Genomic DNA, 13,842 nt, shown 5'->3' on the forward strand with positions numbered 1-13,842 from the left:
TTGTCTCACTTGAAACGCCCCAATTCCAGTTCAACTGACTTTAATCTGCTCGCCTGTTTCGAGCCTTTCCCCGAGACGTGCTGTCGGTTGCGCTGCAACGAAAGTCAATTAGCTTCAGTAACTAATACGGCAGTGCGAGGAGGGCAATCGCCAACGGACGTCCGTATACATTCATCTAATGAACTGCTACCGTATCATTAAATCTAAGCACGTTCAGCTCGAGAGAGCTGACTTGCATGATATGCATAAATTAGTGCGGAAGAGCAGTCGCAATTATCGCGACGCAAGCCCCTAAGAGCGTGGGCCCCTTCTCTACGGCTCCCCCGGACCATCAGGATCTTCGGCCTCCTGTTTACCTCCATGATAATGGGGCAGCTCCCCCCCGGCGCAACGCCAGGGGACGTTTTCGTCCGGCGCGTGCTGGCTGCAGAGCTCGTTCATTTTGAGGACTTCGGCGCCCGGCGACACTGCCATGTCAACACAAGGTCACGGGCCCGGCCACCTCGGCCGTCGTGACCGATGGCTCTCCTCGGAGGAGACTCGCCGCTTCTCGACGCTTTGGCTGCAACGCTGGCAGCTGACTTTGCACGCTTGGGCACGACGGGGAACATCCTCTCCGCGCCTGGGAATGTGTGGAGGACCGAGCGCGAGCTGGTGTAATGCTCCGCAGCTCGCCGAAACATGCCAGACAAAGCGGTGCGCTACAATGGCTATTTATTTGTTTACGTACCCCGTTGGCCCAAAGGCGTTTCACATGGTTAGCTGAAGCCAAAGTCGAAGCTCAGTACTTGGAAAAGTTTCATTATTTATTAAGCCATTGCCATTCTGATCTCGAAATGCAGATTTGACTCACTCAAATGTAAATTTACATTGCTTCACTTTCGTCGCTGGTAACTTAAGAAAGGCAGGACGTTTCTTAAGTTCTTCAGTTATCTTCTTTCTTATGTTCACGCATCTCGCTCGTGCTTGGCTCGTCGGCGTTCGGATCGGCGAATGACGCAATTTAATTGGCTGCCGAGCGGTCATAAGAAGCTCGGGACTCTCCACGCCCCGCGTTTCTTAAGTTCTCAATTACTTAAAAAAAAAAAAAAAGGCATCGACTTTTACCTTTAAAGTCCTACGGTGCATGGTATGCATTATTAGATATTGGTGAGAGAATTGTTTTGTCACGCGGCATTTATTTTCCCGCTAAATTTAGCGGGGAAATTCAATGGTTATATAGTTCACGTGACGTTGGGTCATGTAACGTCATATGCCCCGCTCAATTTAGCGGGGCAACTGGATTGGTGTCTGGTTCACAATGCGTGAGTTTACCGCTAAATTTAGCGGCTAACTGAATTGGCGTATAGGTAACGTGACGTCAATTTTCCGCTAAATCTAGCGGGGAAACTGAATTCATAGGGAGTTTTCGTAGATGGTTTTCGCCGTCGCGCAACGCTCTCGCAAGCCGCAACGATACCCGGAACTCTACAGTCAAGGCCATCGACGCGCAGGTGCAGTAGCGGCTTCCTCGTTGCGGAGGGCTTAGCGGAAGAGGGGGAAACGCGGTCTACGGAAACTCCCTAATGTTTTGGCCAGAAGAAGTGAGTTTTCCCGCTAAATTTAGCGGGGAACCTGAGGTGACGCATAGGTCACGTGCAGTCAATTTCAACAAGGTGCATAGGTCACGTGACGTCACGTGGCTTCACTTTTCCCCCTAAATTTAGCGGAAAATGTATGGACGGACGGACCGACGGACGGACATTTTGGGATTGGGGGTAGCGTTAACAAGCATTTCACGCTAAAAAAGAAAATGAAAAGAAGTATAAATTGTTCAAGAGAGTAAATAGTTTGAGCAAGTCAAAGCAGTACAAACGTACTAGAAACAGTAACGAATTCTTTGTGAGCCATACATTGGTGTAGTAATCGCAAAAAAACAACAACAACAACAACAAAAAAAAAAGACTACAAATGTACATACGTTGTCATCACGCAAGAGGTTCAATAAAACGATCAAAGTATTTGTTAAAAATAGAAGCTTAACTTACTCTGAGCTCATACAATGTTTGTGTACTTAATCATGTCAATATCAATACCGTATTTATAACTGGCGAGGCCCAAAAAAGTTTCAGTTTGCGAAATTATTTTTTTCTGTAGAAAAAAAAAAGAACAAACATTTACAGAGAAAATATCTTTTACCCTTACTTCCATCCTCCACATGAACCCGTTGTAAACAGCTGAGAGAAAAACAGAAGGAAAAACAAAAGCGCCGTCAAAGGGATCACTATCCAGTTCCAAGACAGAAGAACACGAAAACGTACGCGTCAAGAAATTGGCTTTGTCTCCAAAAAGAACAGGGCTCGGGTCAAAGGGGCCCAGCGGACGTCAGGTTTATGTCGCCTTGCCGATCAAATTTTTAGAGCACCAAGTGCTTGCTGCCTTCCCGAATCCCCCATTTCTCTTCTTTTTTTTTTTTTGTTTCCGGCGCAAAAAGCCTCGCTTTAGTTGGACTCGAGCGAGTGAAATGTGGATCGCCTTGTTACGTGCCCTAGGCCTGGTTCCTGCTCGTGTTCCTAACGGGATTGCCGAGAGATCAGGCGCGTTTTGAAACTCTGAGAGGATCCCTCTCTGACGCCGATCTCTTTAGAAGTAAATATCCCCTTCAACTCCGCTGGAGTCACGACGGTAGTTATTGTGTAAGAGGGGGCGACGAGAAGAAAGAAACATTTAATGAAATGAAGTCATTAGTAGGAACTCTTATCTTCGCTAGAAGATGCTCGAAGGAATATTGAGAAGCGAAGAGGACTAGAAAAGTGAGTAAAAGAGGTTTAAAGGTATCTGGGGAGTGCGTATCGGGCGGCTCGTAAATTTAATATTTATTCGGAATGATTATAGTCGCCAAAGCTGTAAAATCGTATAATTTCCTCGCAAAACGAAAAAAAAAAAAGAAAAAAAAAAGCGTCGTATGCGTCTTCGGAAAACCGAACGTTTGGAACGACGCCTGGGGGAACCAATAATGTGTTTGGTTCTTTTGCCGTCTTGTGGTAGATTGGTGTATACTGTATATACCTTGGATCAGCCCAAATTTTAGGGCCTCATCGGTTTCGCAGTCACAAACCTATGAAAGAGTTATGGTTCGTTAATTTTCTCGGTTACTGCTAGTTAGTGTATAAGCAGAGCAAATGAGCCATTAAATACTTCGTTTCGCCAGTCACAAAAGCCGAAGATGCTCAAGTCGAGTGCTGATTGGCATGTCACCATTTGACTTCCACGTCACGCGGAATTCAGGTTATTCAGTACTGTTCATGAAAAGCATTACGTGGTATAGTTCTTTACCGTAAGGTGTCTCTGAACACTCAATGCTGTAGACCATTAAAAAAAAAAATCGCGATGGAAAAAAAAATCGTCTCGTCCTTCGATCGCTTAAAGCCCAATGCTACAGTCCGCCGGGTTCAATCACGAGCGTGTTAGAAATTACGTGGTATATTTGCTCGGGTTTACTACGGTTGATCGAATGCCATCTCATCGAAGCACGTTTTAGAGAATGGGCACGTTTTATCGAAGCACGGTTTAGAGAAAGCAGAGCCTCAATTTAGAGAAACGCCGTTTATCGAAAAGGGGACGCCTTTTAGAAAAGGGCTTTCCTACTTCTCGCGTGTATCACTGGTGCGCGTGTTAAGCCATGCCCCCCCGCTGCACTCCCGCCGCTTCGCCGGCGGCAGTCTGCGGCGGCTCATTACAAAAATGTTAACTCACCTGATTTATACGTACACGCCGCTTTGCGGCGGCCGAATTCGCTAAAAGGAGGCTCATCGACATTTTCTCTCAACTGGGTTTTCTATAAAGGCATTCGATAAACCGGGGTCGGTAAATCGGCGTTCGCTAAAACGAGCTTTTCTAAACCGCATGCCTCCGTATTTGCTCCGTCGTACGTTTCATTGCGCCAAGACGCGTCACGCGGAGGCGCGTTTTTCGTCTGCTTATCGAGCCCTCGCGGCGGCTCGGTCTGCTTGCTACTACTGAAGACTACTGAAGATATTAAATACCCCCTGGAAGAGATGTAGCGAAGAGAACCCGGGATCAGAACCATTAAGAAATGAAGATGAGTCGGCTCGATTGTTCGACAGGGGAGCGTATGTACGGACCACGTGCGGAAGGGAGATAATGGTCGGGATACGTCACTGATCTCTATGTCTATTTGCTGGATTGCGTTTGGCCAGCTCCGCCTATGGACGGGAATGCGGCCACGGTCGGCCATCTTTTTGTTAGAGTTATATTATCTCTAGTCATCATAGGAACATGGCGGACAGTGCAATGGCGGCAGGCTGTAATAAAATATCCGTGGATCTAGTACACTGTACCGTGGGTGATATTTTGTGCTTGATTGAAGTTGTTCGACGAAGCAGATTCTTGAAACCCGGCGTGAATGGTAGCCTCATCTTTGAGGTCCCGGCGAAAGTTCTACGAAAACGGAGCACCGGGGGAAAGCAGCGCAGCTCGCATCGAAAGCAGACTCCGTACCAGCGTCTGCTTTCGATGCTTCTTTCGATGCGACTTTCGATGCGTGCTGTGCTGCTTCTCTCCGGTGCTGCGATTTCATGAAAATTTCACCGGGTCCTCAAAGATCGGGCTACCGGTCATGCCGGGTTTCAAGAATATGTTTCGTCAAACAATTTCAATCAAGCACGAAATATCACCCACGCTATTTTGATGGCAGCCTGCCACCACAACTACCACAACGCTGTCTGCCATGGATGGATGAAAGTGGCTGCAGCAGCTTACATTGGCTAGAGGTAATATAACTCTACTAAAAAGATGGCCGCCAGTGGCCGCATTCGCGGAGCGGGCAAACGCGATCCAGCAATTGTCGTAGAGATCAGTGGGATACGTACACAAAGATTGGATTGGATTGTTATGGCAAAGGCGAAACGACTTTATGGTCAGTGTTGCTTGCGCGCCCTCCTACTTCTCCAAACAGCTGACTTGTTTACGAAATATGGCCATGAATGTTTATGAAACTAAATACCATGTACCTTTACTTAACAAATATAAAAGAGCGCGCTATCACAACAGAGAACCATATGCGTAAGATAAGTGCTCTTCGTACTCTGCGTATCCGCGGAATTTCTGTCGTGCACTCTTTTAAGAAAGCGTTTTTACTGAGCGAGAAAAATGGAAAAGAGAGAAAAATATATTTCAAATAGACACAAACAAGAGAGAGAGAGAGAGAGAGAAGTTAGGGTTACAATCCACGCTGTGAATGTTGTTGGACAGCGAAGCTGTGGTATCACCTGCGAAGATTGCCCATTGCACTATAGGCACTTTTTATGGCAAACACCACCAGGTGGTGCTCCAGTCTTTACGTCCCAGAGAATTTCCTCTTTATAAAAAGAATGAACAAAGGCCATCTTAACATTGCTGCTAGAAATATTGATAAAACCTTTAACCATTAATTCTCCAGGTGAACGGCAAAAGAACGAAGGAGTGCGCGATCTGTTAAAATGTTTAGCGTATTCTTGTAAACCAACTTGCCGCCTCCGAGATGTAAGATTGTACAGTATAAGGCCCTCATGAAATCTCCAACTTTGTTGCCCGTGTAGCATTTGTGCTTTCTAGCACTGGTGACATAAGCAAGCTCAACAGGCTTGCAAAGACGGTGCGACCGGAAGTCGCTTGGGATGCAAGCGGCAGTTCATGCTTCTAATCAGCAAAAGGGTCTATATTAAATGATTGGTGAAAGAAAAGTAAATGCACTCTACCAAAAAGTTTTTTTAATACATGAAAGGCTAGTGACGCCACTCTTCACGTTGTGCAAGCTGCCGTCGCCGCGGCAGCTTGCGCAACAGTAATCTTTACCGCGAAACGTATGCTGTGTGCGGCGAGCGCTACGTGCTTCGCATTGTTACCAGGAGCGCCTTATCATCAATTACGTGGTTCGGATGCTCGTTTCGTGCTTGTTCTTTATTGAAACGAATGCTTTGCTGAATGTTGTATGCGTGATATGCACTTTTCGCTTCAATCGCTAAAGTTTTTTTGTTTTTTTTTCGTGAGGACGACAACAAGAAAATTGCCAGAAATCCGACCTGTGAGTCATAGACAGCTTCGTTGTACAAAATATACACGCCCACCTCCCAGCGGTGGAACCAACCAAGCCGGCCGGTGAGCACGTGCACTAACGCATTGAGCTGATTGAACGCTGCCCCGGAATCTGTGCGCGACACTTTTTTCTGCGATTGGACACTGCCGCATGTCGCGTGCTGTTCTCGCCGTTTAGTATGGTGCCCCCATGTTTCTGTGTTGGGGTGTGCACAATGTCCGTGCGCTCGATTGGGCGAGCCTGTACGTGGACGGCTCTACGCGCTATCCCGAGAAGCTTCGTATGAAGACGTACGCGTTCCACGGGTTGCCAGTCAAAGCTTGAAGCTCGACGACGAACCAACGTTAGAGTTTATTAGAATTCAAGACGACCTCCTGTATGAGCTATGTATGATGATGTGATAGTCGTATCTCGCCGGCAACCATTCCCTCTCGAAACAACAAATGCAAGATGTAGAAGCGGTGTGCAATGAAAACAAAGTTGAAGCCCGGTTATTCCGAGTGTGCTATAATTTCGAACGCGTAAACGGCGTAGTTTAGGGAACATCAGATACCTTCGATCTTATACGTTAATCAACTTGGAAGGCTGCTGCGAAACGCCGAGTTCATCAAATCCGTGAAGCTGGCCGGCGGATTCTTTGACAGACGCAACATTGCTATCTCTATTTTTTTTCTTCTCTTTTTCACTGACTTTTGAGTGATAGTTGGTAGAAAATAAATGCTTATTTACATTTGTTATTCCCAGCATTTCCTCTTTTTTTTTTAATTGTCATGGTGCAAGTCCTTGCCCGGGGTCGCTGTTTTGATTCCACAGAGCTGGATTCTATGACGGGGCGCGGCGAAGTGAACGACGGACATCGTTCTACACCGGCGCGCGTTGGGTTCGCCGATGCCAAAGTATAAATAGCTCAGATCCATTTGTAACGCCGATCGCGTTCGGAGCCTGATCATGCGACGATGCAAGGGGCTTTAGCGACGAGGCCGACGAGGCGACGATGCGTGCACGTCCTCGGCGTGGCAGCCATGAGCCCAACAATTGGCCGGCCCCGTCGCTCTAACCCTACAATCGTTGAATCTTTCCAACTGCGTCACGGAGCAAAAATGTCTTGCATCTTTTTGCAATTTTAATTTGCTTATGACTACACAATTTGATTAGAACTTTCAGAATTTTTTTTTCTCCCTGTTCCTAAGTTCGAGGATCTCCGTTTCAGCGCCACTATCAAACCAGTTCAAAACTCATTGGGGGCCCCTTTAATATGCCCAAACAATGGTCGCTAATATATATAATATATATATATATATATATATATAATGGGAATGTATGAAGATTGACAAGTGCAGCTGTAGTAATATTGTAAACAAAGAAGGGAGAATGTGATTATTGAATTAATGGCATTAAAGTTAGGGAAAGGGGAAGAAAGCTGGCGAAAAACTGGGCCAGAAGCAGGCCCAATTTTTCGCCAGCTTTTTTTTTTCCTTTCCCTAACCCTAATGCAATAAATTCAATAATCACTTTCTCTCCTCTTCGTTAACTATATATACATATATATAGACATTAATTAAAAATGAATCCTGTCATCCTTACCTTTGCGAGCGTTGTGCAACGTAGTTCAGTATCAATTACTTGTTTTAATTAGACACCTTAGGAACGCAACAAAACGTAGTTTTTAGGAGCACGAGGTAGTACGGCACTTAAATTAAGCATGGTCTCTGGCACGAATAAAGAGATCTCCATCTAGCTAGCTAGCATTTTAATGCAGCAACGTACGATTTGCATAGCACTTGCGAAGTTCAGCTTGCAAACTAACTGTTCCTTCACAAATTTTGTTTTTTAAATATTTTTCTGATTCGGCGCGTTTGAAGTGCGTGCCCCGAGGGATGATTTTCCAGCCACCCCTTACAAAGCCCTCCACGTTAAGTGCCCCGAATAAATTGAGCGTAAGAAGTAGCAGCCTCACTCCAGATGAAATAGAAAAACTTGAAAAACACAAACAGAGACATGCACGCTTCGTGGTTTTCAAGAACCACGGGGGACAGCTTGTGTATTTCTCTGAAAAAAAATTAAAACGAAAAAAAACAGACTCAATGATTACAAGGTGAAGCCGAGCAAATCTGCCAGTAAACATGAGCGCAAAGATGCTTTGCGAACAACTTGATAGCAGTTCCTCCAATACCATCCTAACTTTGACCCTCTACGCCACCTGAATATTTGTATTGACGTGGGTACATCGCGGTATGTGACGTCTGCAGTATTAATCAACTTGATGTCAACGAGCGAAGGACGCATACAAGTCTTATTTCTTTTATGATAGATTATATTCGCATCGCTTTGGTATGGTGTGCATCAAAGTTTACACGCATATATTCCAGTTCCTTCACCACACTAGGGCCGACAACCAGTGCCACCATGTGATGAGAAACAGGAACGACTCGTCATAGGTTATGGGAATTCTCAACATACCAACACGTGTAACAATTATCACTGACATTGGGTTACATAGTCCGTGCTCCATGAAACGTTTCAGTCAGTTTCGTCTATACGGTATGCAAATGTATACCGTATAAGCGATGATGCAGTATTGACCTTGCACACAGTGGAAAGGTACATGTAGGTACTAACTAAATTTAGTGACTATACGTGCACTGACTGGTTGACTCTAAAATATTGCGGGTACTGTTTAAAAATGTAATCATGTATTACTCATTGCTGCAATATTAATGCATGCTACAATATACCGCTTTTTATAACCGAGAAATACGTCCGCAGCAAATATACACCGTTTACACCACCAACACAAAAATAAATTGCATTACGTGTGATAATGAACGTAACGCTCACATGTACACCTTAATTACATATCTGGGTATTGTGCCCTTTACAAAACATTACAATAGACTCTTTTAGAAATGTTCCATCATCTGACCGTAGCATTTCAGCACGTAAAACGCTCGGACTTAACGCCGTCGGCCGCCATTGGACTGTCGAGAGTGTTTAGAGCAAGGAGTTTGGTTTCAAACTCCTAGCCACTTAATTATTCGAAAGATGCGTTTTCGGTGCTGCGTGTCACTATACAAGTGAAGAGGTTTGAAGGGATATCAATGGAGACAAGTTGGCACCTCTTGTGTTGCTAATCAGCACAAAGAGCGCAAGCTTGCCGCTTTGGGGAGCACTGAAATGGATCTATACGAGCAAATCTCATGTGTGCACGCGCGCGCTCCTAACTTTTGCCATGATGTGTTGCAGCAGCTGTGTTTCAGGATCCATTAATTACGATTACAGCATGAGCGCGATTCCGGTGAACTATGGTGTTTGGTATTCTTCTTTTTCTAGATAACCATATTTCCTTCTCGGTTGTGAGCAAGAAATGTGGGATTGCCGTACGTCGCCATGGTAAGCACTTCAACACGCAAAGTAAGGCGTACACGATATATAAGCTATGCAAATTAGTGACGGACACTGTGTAAAGCACAGTAGCCGATAACACAGAATCGACAATTTTCTCACAGAAAAATGTTGTTGTTTCGACCGATGACGGCTCGACGTAGCTCTAGGTGATTGATGAATTTCAACGACGACTCCCTAGAAAATCGCTCGTACTCAGGGCGGCGTGTGCTTATTAACTTCGTTGATTGAGGTGATCAACAATTGCAGGCAAACTCCTGGTCGAAAGGAGATTGTCTGCGACGGCATACCCTTACCGGCTAGGGTGACGGTCGACATAATAGGGAGTTTTCGTAGACCACATTTCCCCCTCTGCTAAGCCCTCCGCAACAAAGAAGCCGCTACTGCGCCTGCGCGCCGATGGCCTTGACTGTAGAGTTGCGGGTATCGTAGCGGGTTGCGCAGAGCGTTGCGGGACGGCGAAAACGATCTACGAAAACTCCCTATTGTGGAGTTTCAGTGAACCGTTCCGATAACTCCGATAACGAAACCTGATACTTCGCTGATGTCCGTGCATCGTATCGTTATGGTACTACATCGTTATCGGAATTATCGGGACGACATACTAAAACTCCCCGTTAGCGAGTTTTAGAAGCTTTACGTACGCAAGCAAATAGCGCTGTCGCCATGCGCCAATCTACAACGCGGTTTGGGCTTGGCGCATGCGCGAAGTCGACGACACTAGTTCTTTGAGTACACAAAGCATAACGCCATTGTAAAGCTCACCAAAAATAGAGTTTCAGTATTGCGTATAGGTGCAAGCGCTGTGTGTTTTCGTTAGTGTTGCGTACTCCACGCTGCGCTTGCGCGCCGTCGCCATGCGTCAAACCAAGACCGCATTTTGGGCACCGCGCACGCGCAGTGCGGAACACGCGACGCTGACGCAAACGCACAGTGCTTGCGTTCGCTCCTATAAGCAATACTAAAACTCACTAATGCTGTGATCAGTGTTGCCTGCTGTACTCTCCAACATAAAGAAACACAGTACCTCGCGGTTGCCATGAGCAAAAATGAAATGTCTGTTAATTGCTACTTATTGCTACCCACTTCCAAATGTTTTATACAGCGTGCTAATATGTAGAATTAATGTTTTGAGTTCAAACAGAAAAAATCTTAACTCTCTATTCCTCTAGTTCAAACTGTACATCTATTTTACAAAAATACTTCGGCTAATTAAAGTTTTTTGTGCTTTGTGTTAGCTAGCTTTCTCGTGTTCTTTTTGCCGGTATGTTAACAATTTTGAATTTGTTTGTGCGTATGATCCATTAATTTATACACTATTTTCCTCTATTGCTGGTGAGAAGCTTTGGAAAAGTAAATGTATTACTCTGGTTTTTCCTTTTCTTCCCGCTCTGCACTAAAAAAAAAAAAAAATAAGAATAAAATGGAACTTGAGATCTGTAATATACAAGTCACGAGAGTGTTAGCTCCACGCGTTAACTAATACAGAAAACACCCGTGAAAACCGAGCAGTGCTAACGTCCTCAACTGGTGGCTAAAACAAAGTTATCGGTTGTCCTTTCGCCGTCGCGTGCCCCCCCCCCTAAGCGCCTGGTTTGGCAGTGCTCTTACATAGCACTTGCTGTGTTCCGGATATTGTTCAAGTTCGGACATTTCTATCACCGTACTAATTGGCCACGAAGGGAAACTCGACATTTTCGCAGACGTACTGAGTGCCACCGACCGTATAAGCCGGCCGGTGGCGTTGTGTTCGTGACCAGTTGATCGGCCGCATCCGAGAGTGATGCTCCACAAAGTGTCTGGACCCTGGCGGATAAGCATACAATCATAAAGCGTTACGAATGAAAGAAAAAAACAACAAAAAAAGTTCGTTTTTATTGGGTAGGTTTTACGGCGGAAATCACCTTTCCGGTGAGGTTCATCATACCAAAGACAGTGTGTAGACACTGTCTGAGGTCCTCCTTGTACGACGGTCACTTATCGGTCATTTAAATTCTGTCTCTAGACATGTTCAAAGCACACATGTGTACAAAGCACACATGCTTCAAACATGGCTGAGAAGGGCCCGCAGGTAATTCTGATATCATGTCTGCAGGGAATACTGTGTATCTCGTGCGATATGGATTTACCCTTTCGATGTATATCTGTTGCGTCCCATTGCGTAGAATGCCCTAAGTAAACTTCGAACCACACGCTGTTTTATGGTCCCTCGAATAAAAACGCATTCGGGTCTCCAGGTACGGATCTTCACTTGACAGCATTATCTTTCATTTCCCCGTGCGCCGCAAAAGCTTCGTTCAATGGAGCTCACTCGAGACTTTCACATGGCCGCTTCCTATTTTTGAACACGTGCAGCCGTCTCCTTGACTGGCGTTGCACAACATGGTCGGCATGCATTGCGTCGTGCCCCGTTGCGCTACACCGAGCTCAGAGTGCGATGGGTGCGCACGTTCTGCGCGCGCACTCGAAAACGTTCCGTCGAACGATTTGCGCCTGCAGGGGAAATGTCGCTGGAGCGCTCCATTATGCAACACACGTGTGCCAGTGGGCCTTACGCTAAGCCCTCAAGTACTCTCATAAATTTCCTCGAATCCGGTCCACTTCGCGGCAATGGACGTTGAGACGAGGGAGGGTTGTAGCATAAGATTTTGAGAAGGCCAGCTTTCAAAACAGTTTTCCTTGAAAGACTAATAAGTTTCACGTAAAAATGACAACGTGATGTCATCAATGTTTGCTTTACAAAAAGAAAAAGAAAGCACTACCGTTCGTCAAAAGTGGGCCGCATGTATTCTGGGAACATGATTCTTCAATCGGCGTTAGATACGTTACAGAATAAATTTAATTCCATTTTGCACCGAATAGCGACATATTCTTATTCCTACCTCGAGTGTTTGGCTCGTCCTCACGTATGCTTTAATCCACTATCTCCCTTCTTTGTTTTTATTAAATGAACGCTAAGAGCATTTCGAAGAAATCCGGATAGCGTGGGACAGGCAGCAGCGCTTCAGCAAAGTTAATCTCATTCGCTTCTAATCCACGTGGCAACTTAGTTCTTTTTTACTCCTTTCACATTTTATCGGAGCACAAAACTGACGAGATTAAACCCCGAAACGTTCCTCGCGAAACCCGTATTGCTACCAAATCCTTCCAGAGAAAAGTAGAATTCGGAATCAAGTAGTTTCCTAACGTCCAAGAAAAAGCCTTTATAGGAAGAAGGCAGTGCGCCATCATTCTTATATGTTGAAGGAGATTAGTGGATAAGGAATTGTGAAATTTGCGTCTAACCTTTGCGGTGCAACAGCCCATGTGAAGCGTTAGGCCTACGGCATTTCATTTGCAATCTATGCTCATAAATTCGAATCTCCAAACTGCTGGTAATAATCAAAACAATTATTCCATCGTACACACCACAGAGTTTAACACTTTTACTGCATGGTTTACAAAACAAAGTCTTCCCAAGTCTCGCGGGAGTTACGACGAAATCCTCTGGCAGGTGTTTTAGCGAGTGTCTCAAATAGCGGCCATGCTCTTTAAATCGACAACAAAGATCGGCTTCTTAACCTATCCCGTTACAATTTTGTGCAGCATTGCCCACAGATGGTGCATTGTTTCTATAAAATTCGCAAAGAGCGAACTTACCTGAGGAAAAAGTAAAAAAATAAATAAAAAGGCTTTACTCTTATGAAAACCCAGTGAAGCCACCGGTCTTCAAACCATGGGGCGCCCTATTGTTTGAAGACCGCGCTTCGCTGCGTTTCCATAGGGGTTAAGTCTTTTTTTTTTTTTTACTTTTTCCTCAGGTAAGTTTGATCTTTATAGAAATAGAAATATTATAGAAATGTTATAGAAAAAATGCACACCTGTGAGCAACGCTGCACAAAATCGTAGCGCGATAAGTTGAGAAACCGATTTTAGCGGTCGATTTCAAGAGCCTGGCCGCTATTTGAGACACCGGATAGATTGTCGTACTACCATTTTTGGGGACGCTCGTCGTGATTTGTATGTAAACAAGTCATGACGAACATACACGAATCCGGGTGTATATACAAATGTATTTGCGGTATGCGACAGTTTGAGCACCGGACGCTCTGTTATCGTTTCCTCGTATCTTCCCTGCGCGACTGAAAGGCTATAACGTCCAACTATACCTTGCCGCGTTTGCGAAATTGAACGAACGATAGGTCATCTTTAGCGCCAATCAAAGCTACGCACGTACATCCTCCTCTCCTACTCGTGGACGCGCGTGCACAGGTGACGCGGGCAGGCTGTGGGACGGTCAAGTTTCGGGGCGTCCTAAACGCCCAATGGCCGTCTTTAGCCGAGGCATAGACAAGTTGATCCGGACACGACTAAAGTTCTATGAT

At 45.3% G+C, this 13,842-nt stretch overlaps 1 protein-coding gene across 4 annotated transcripts in view; it reads right to left on the reverse strand.

Moving 5' to 3' along the window:
• LOC8032154 (hemicentin-2) overlaps nucleotides 1–13,842 on the reverse strand; it is a 132,151-nt gene that overhangs the window by 79,859 nt on the left and 38,450 nt on the right. The window contains exon 2 of one of the 4 annotated variants that reach the window (XM_040209128.1): nucleotides 357–622. The exons of the other annotated variants lie outside the window; for them this stretch is intronic. Within the exon in view, the coding sequence (XP_040065062.1) occupies nucleotides 357–474 (118 nt within the window). The 5' untranslated portion in view covers nucleotides 475–622. The remainder of the gene's footprint in view (nucleotides 1–356; nucleotides 623–13,842) is intronic. 4 annotated transcript variants of the gene reach the window in all.

This window comes from Ixodes scapularis, unplaced genomic scaffold, assembly GCF_016920785.2.
Source record: "Ixodes scapularis isolate PalLabHiFi unplaced genomic scaffold, ASM1692078v2 PGA_scaffold9__187_contigs__length_104089568, whole genome shotgun sequence".
Classification (NCBI taxonomy): domain Eukaryota; kingdom Metazoa; phylum Arthropoda; class Arachnida; order Ixodida; family Ixodidae; genus Ixodes; species Ixodes scapularis.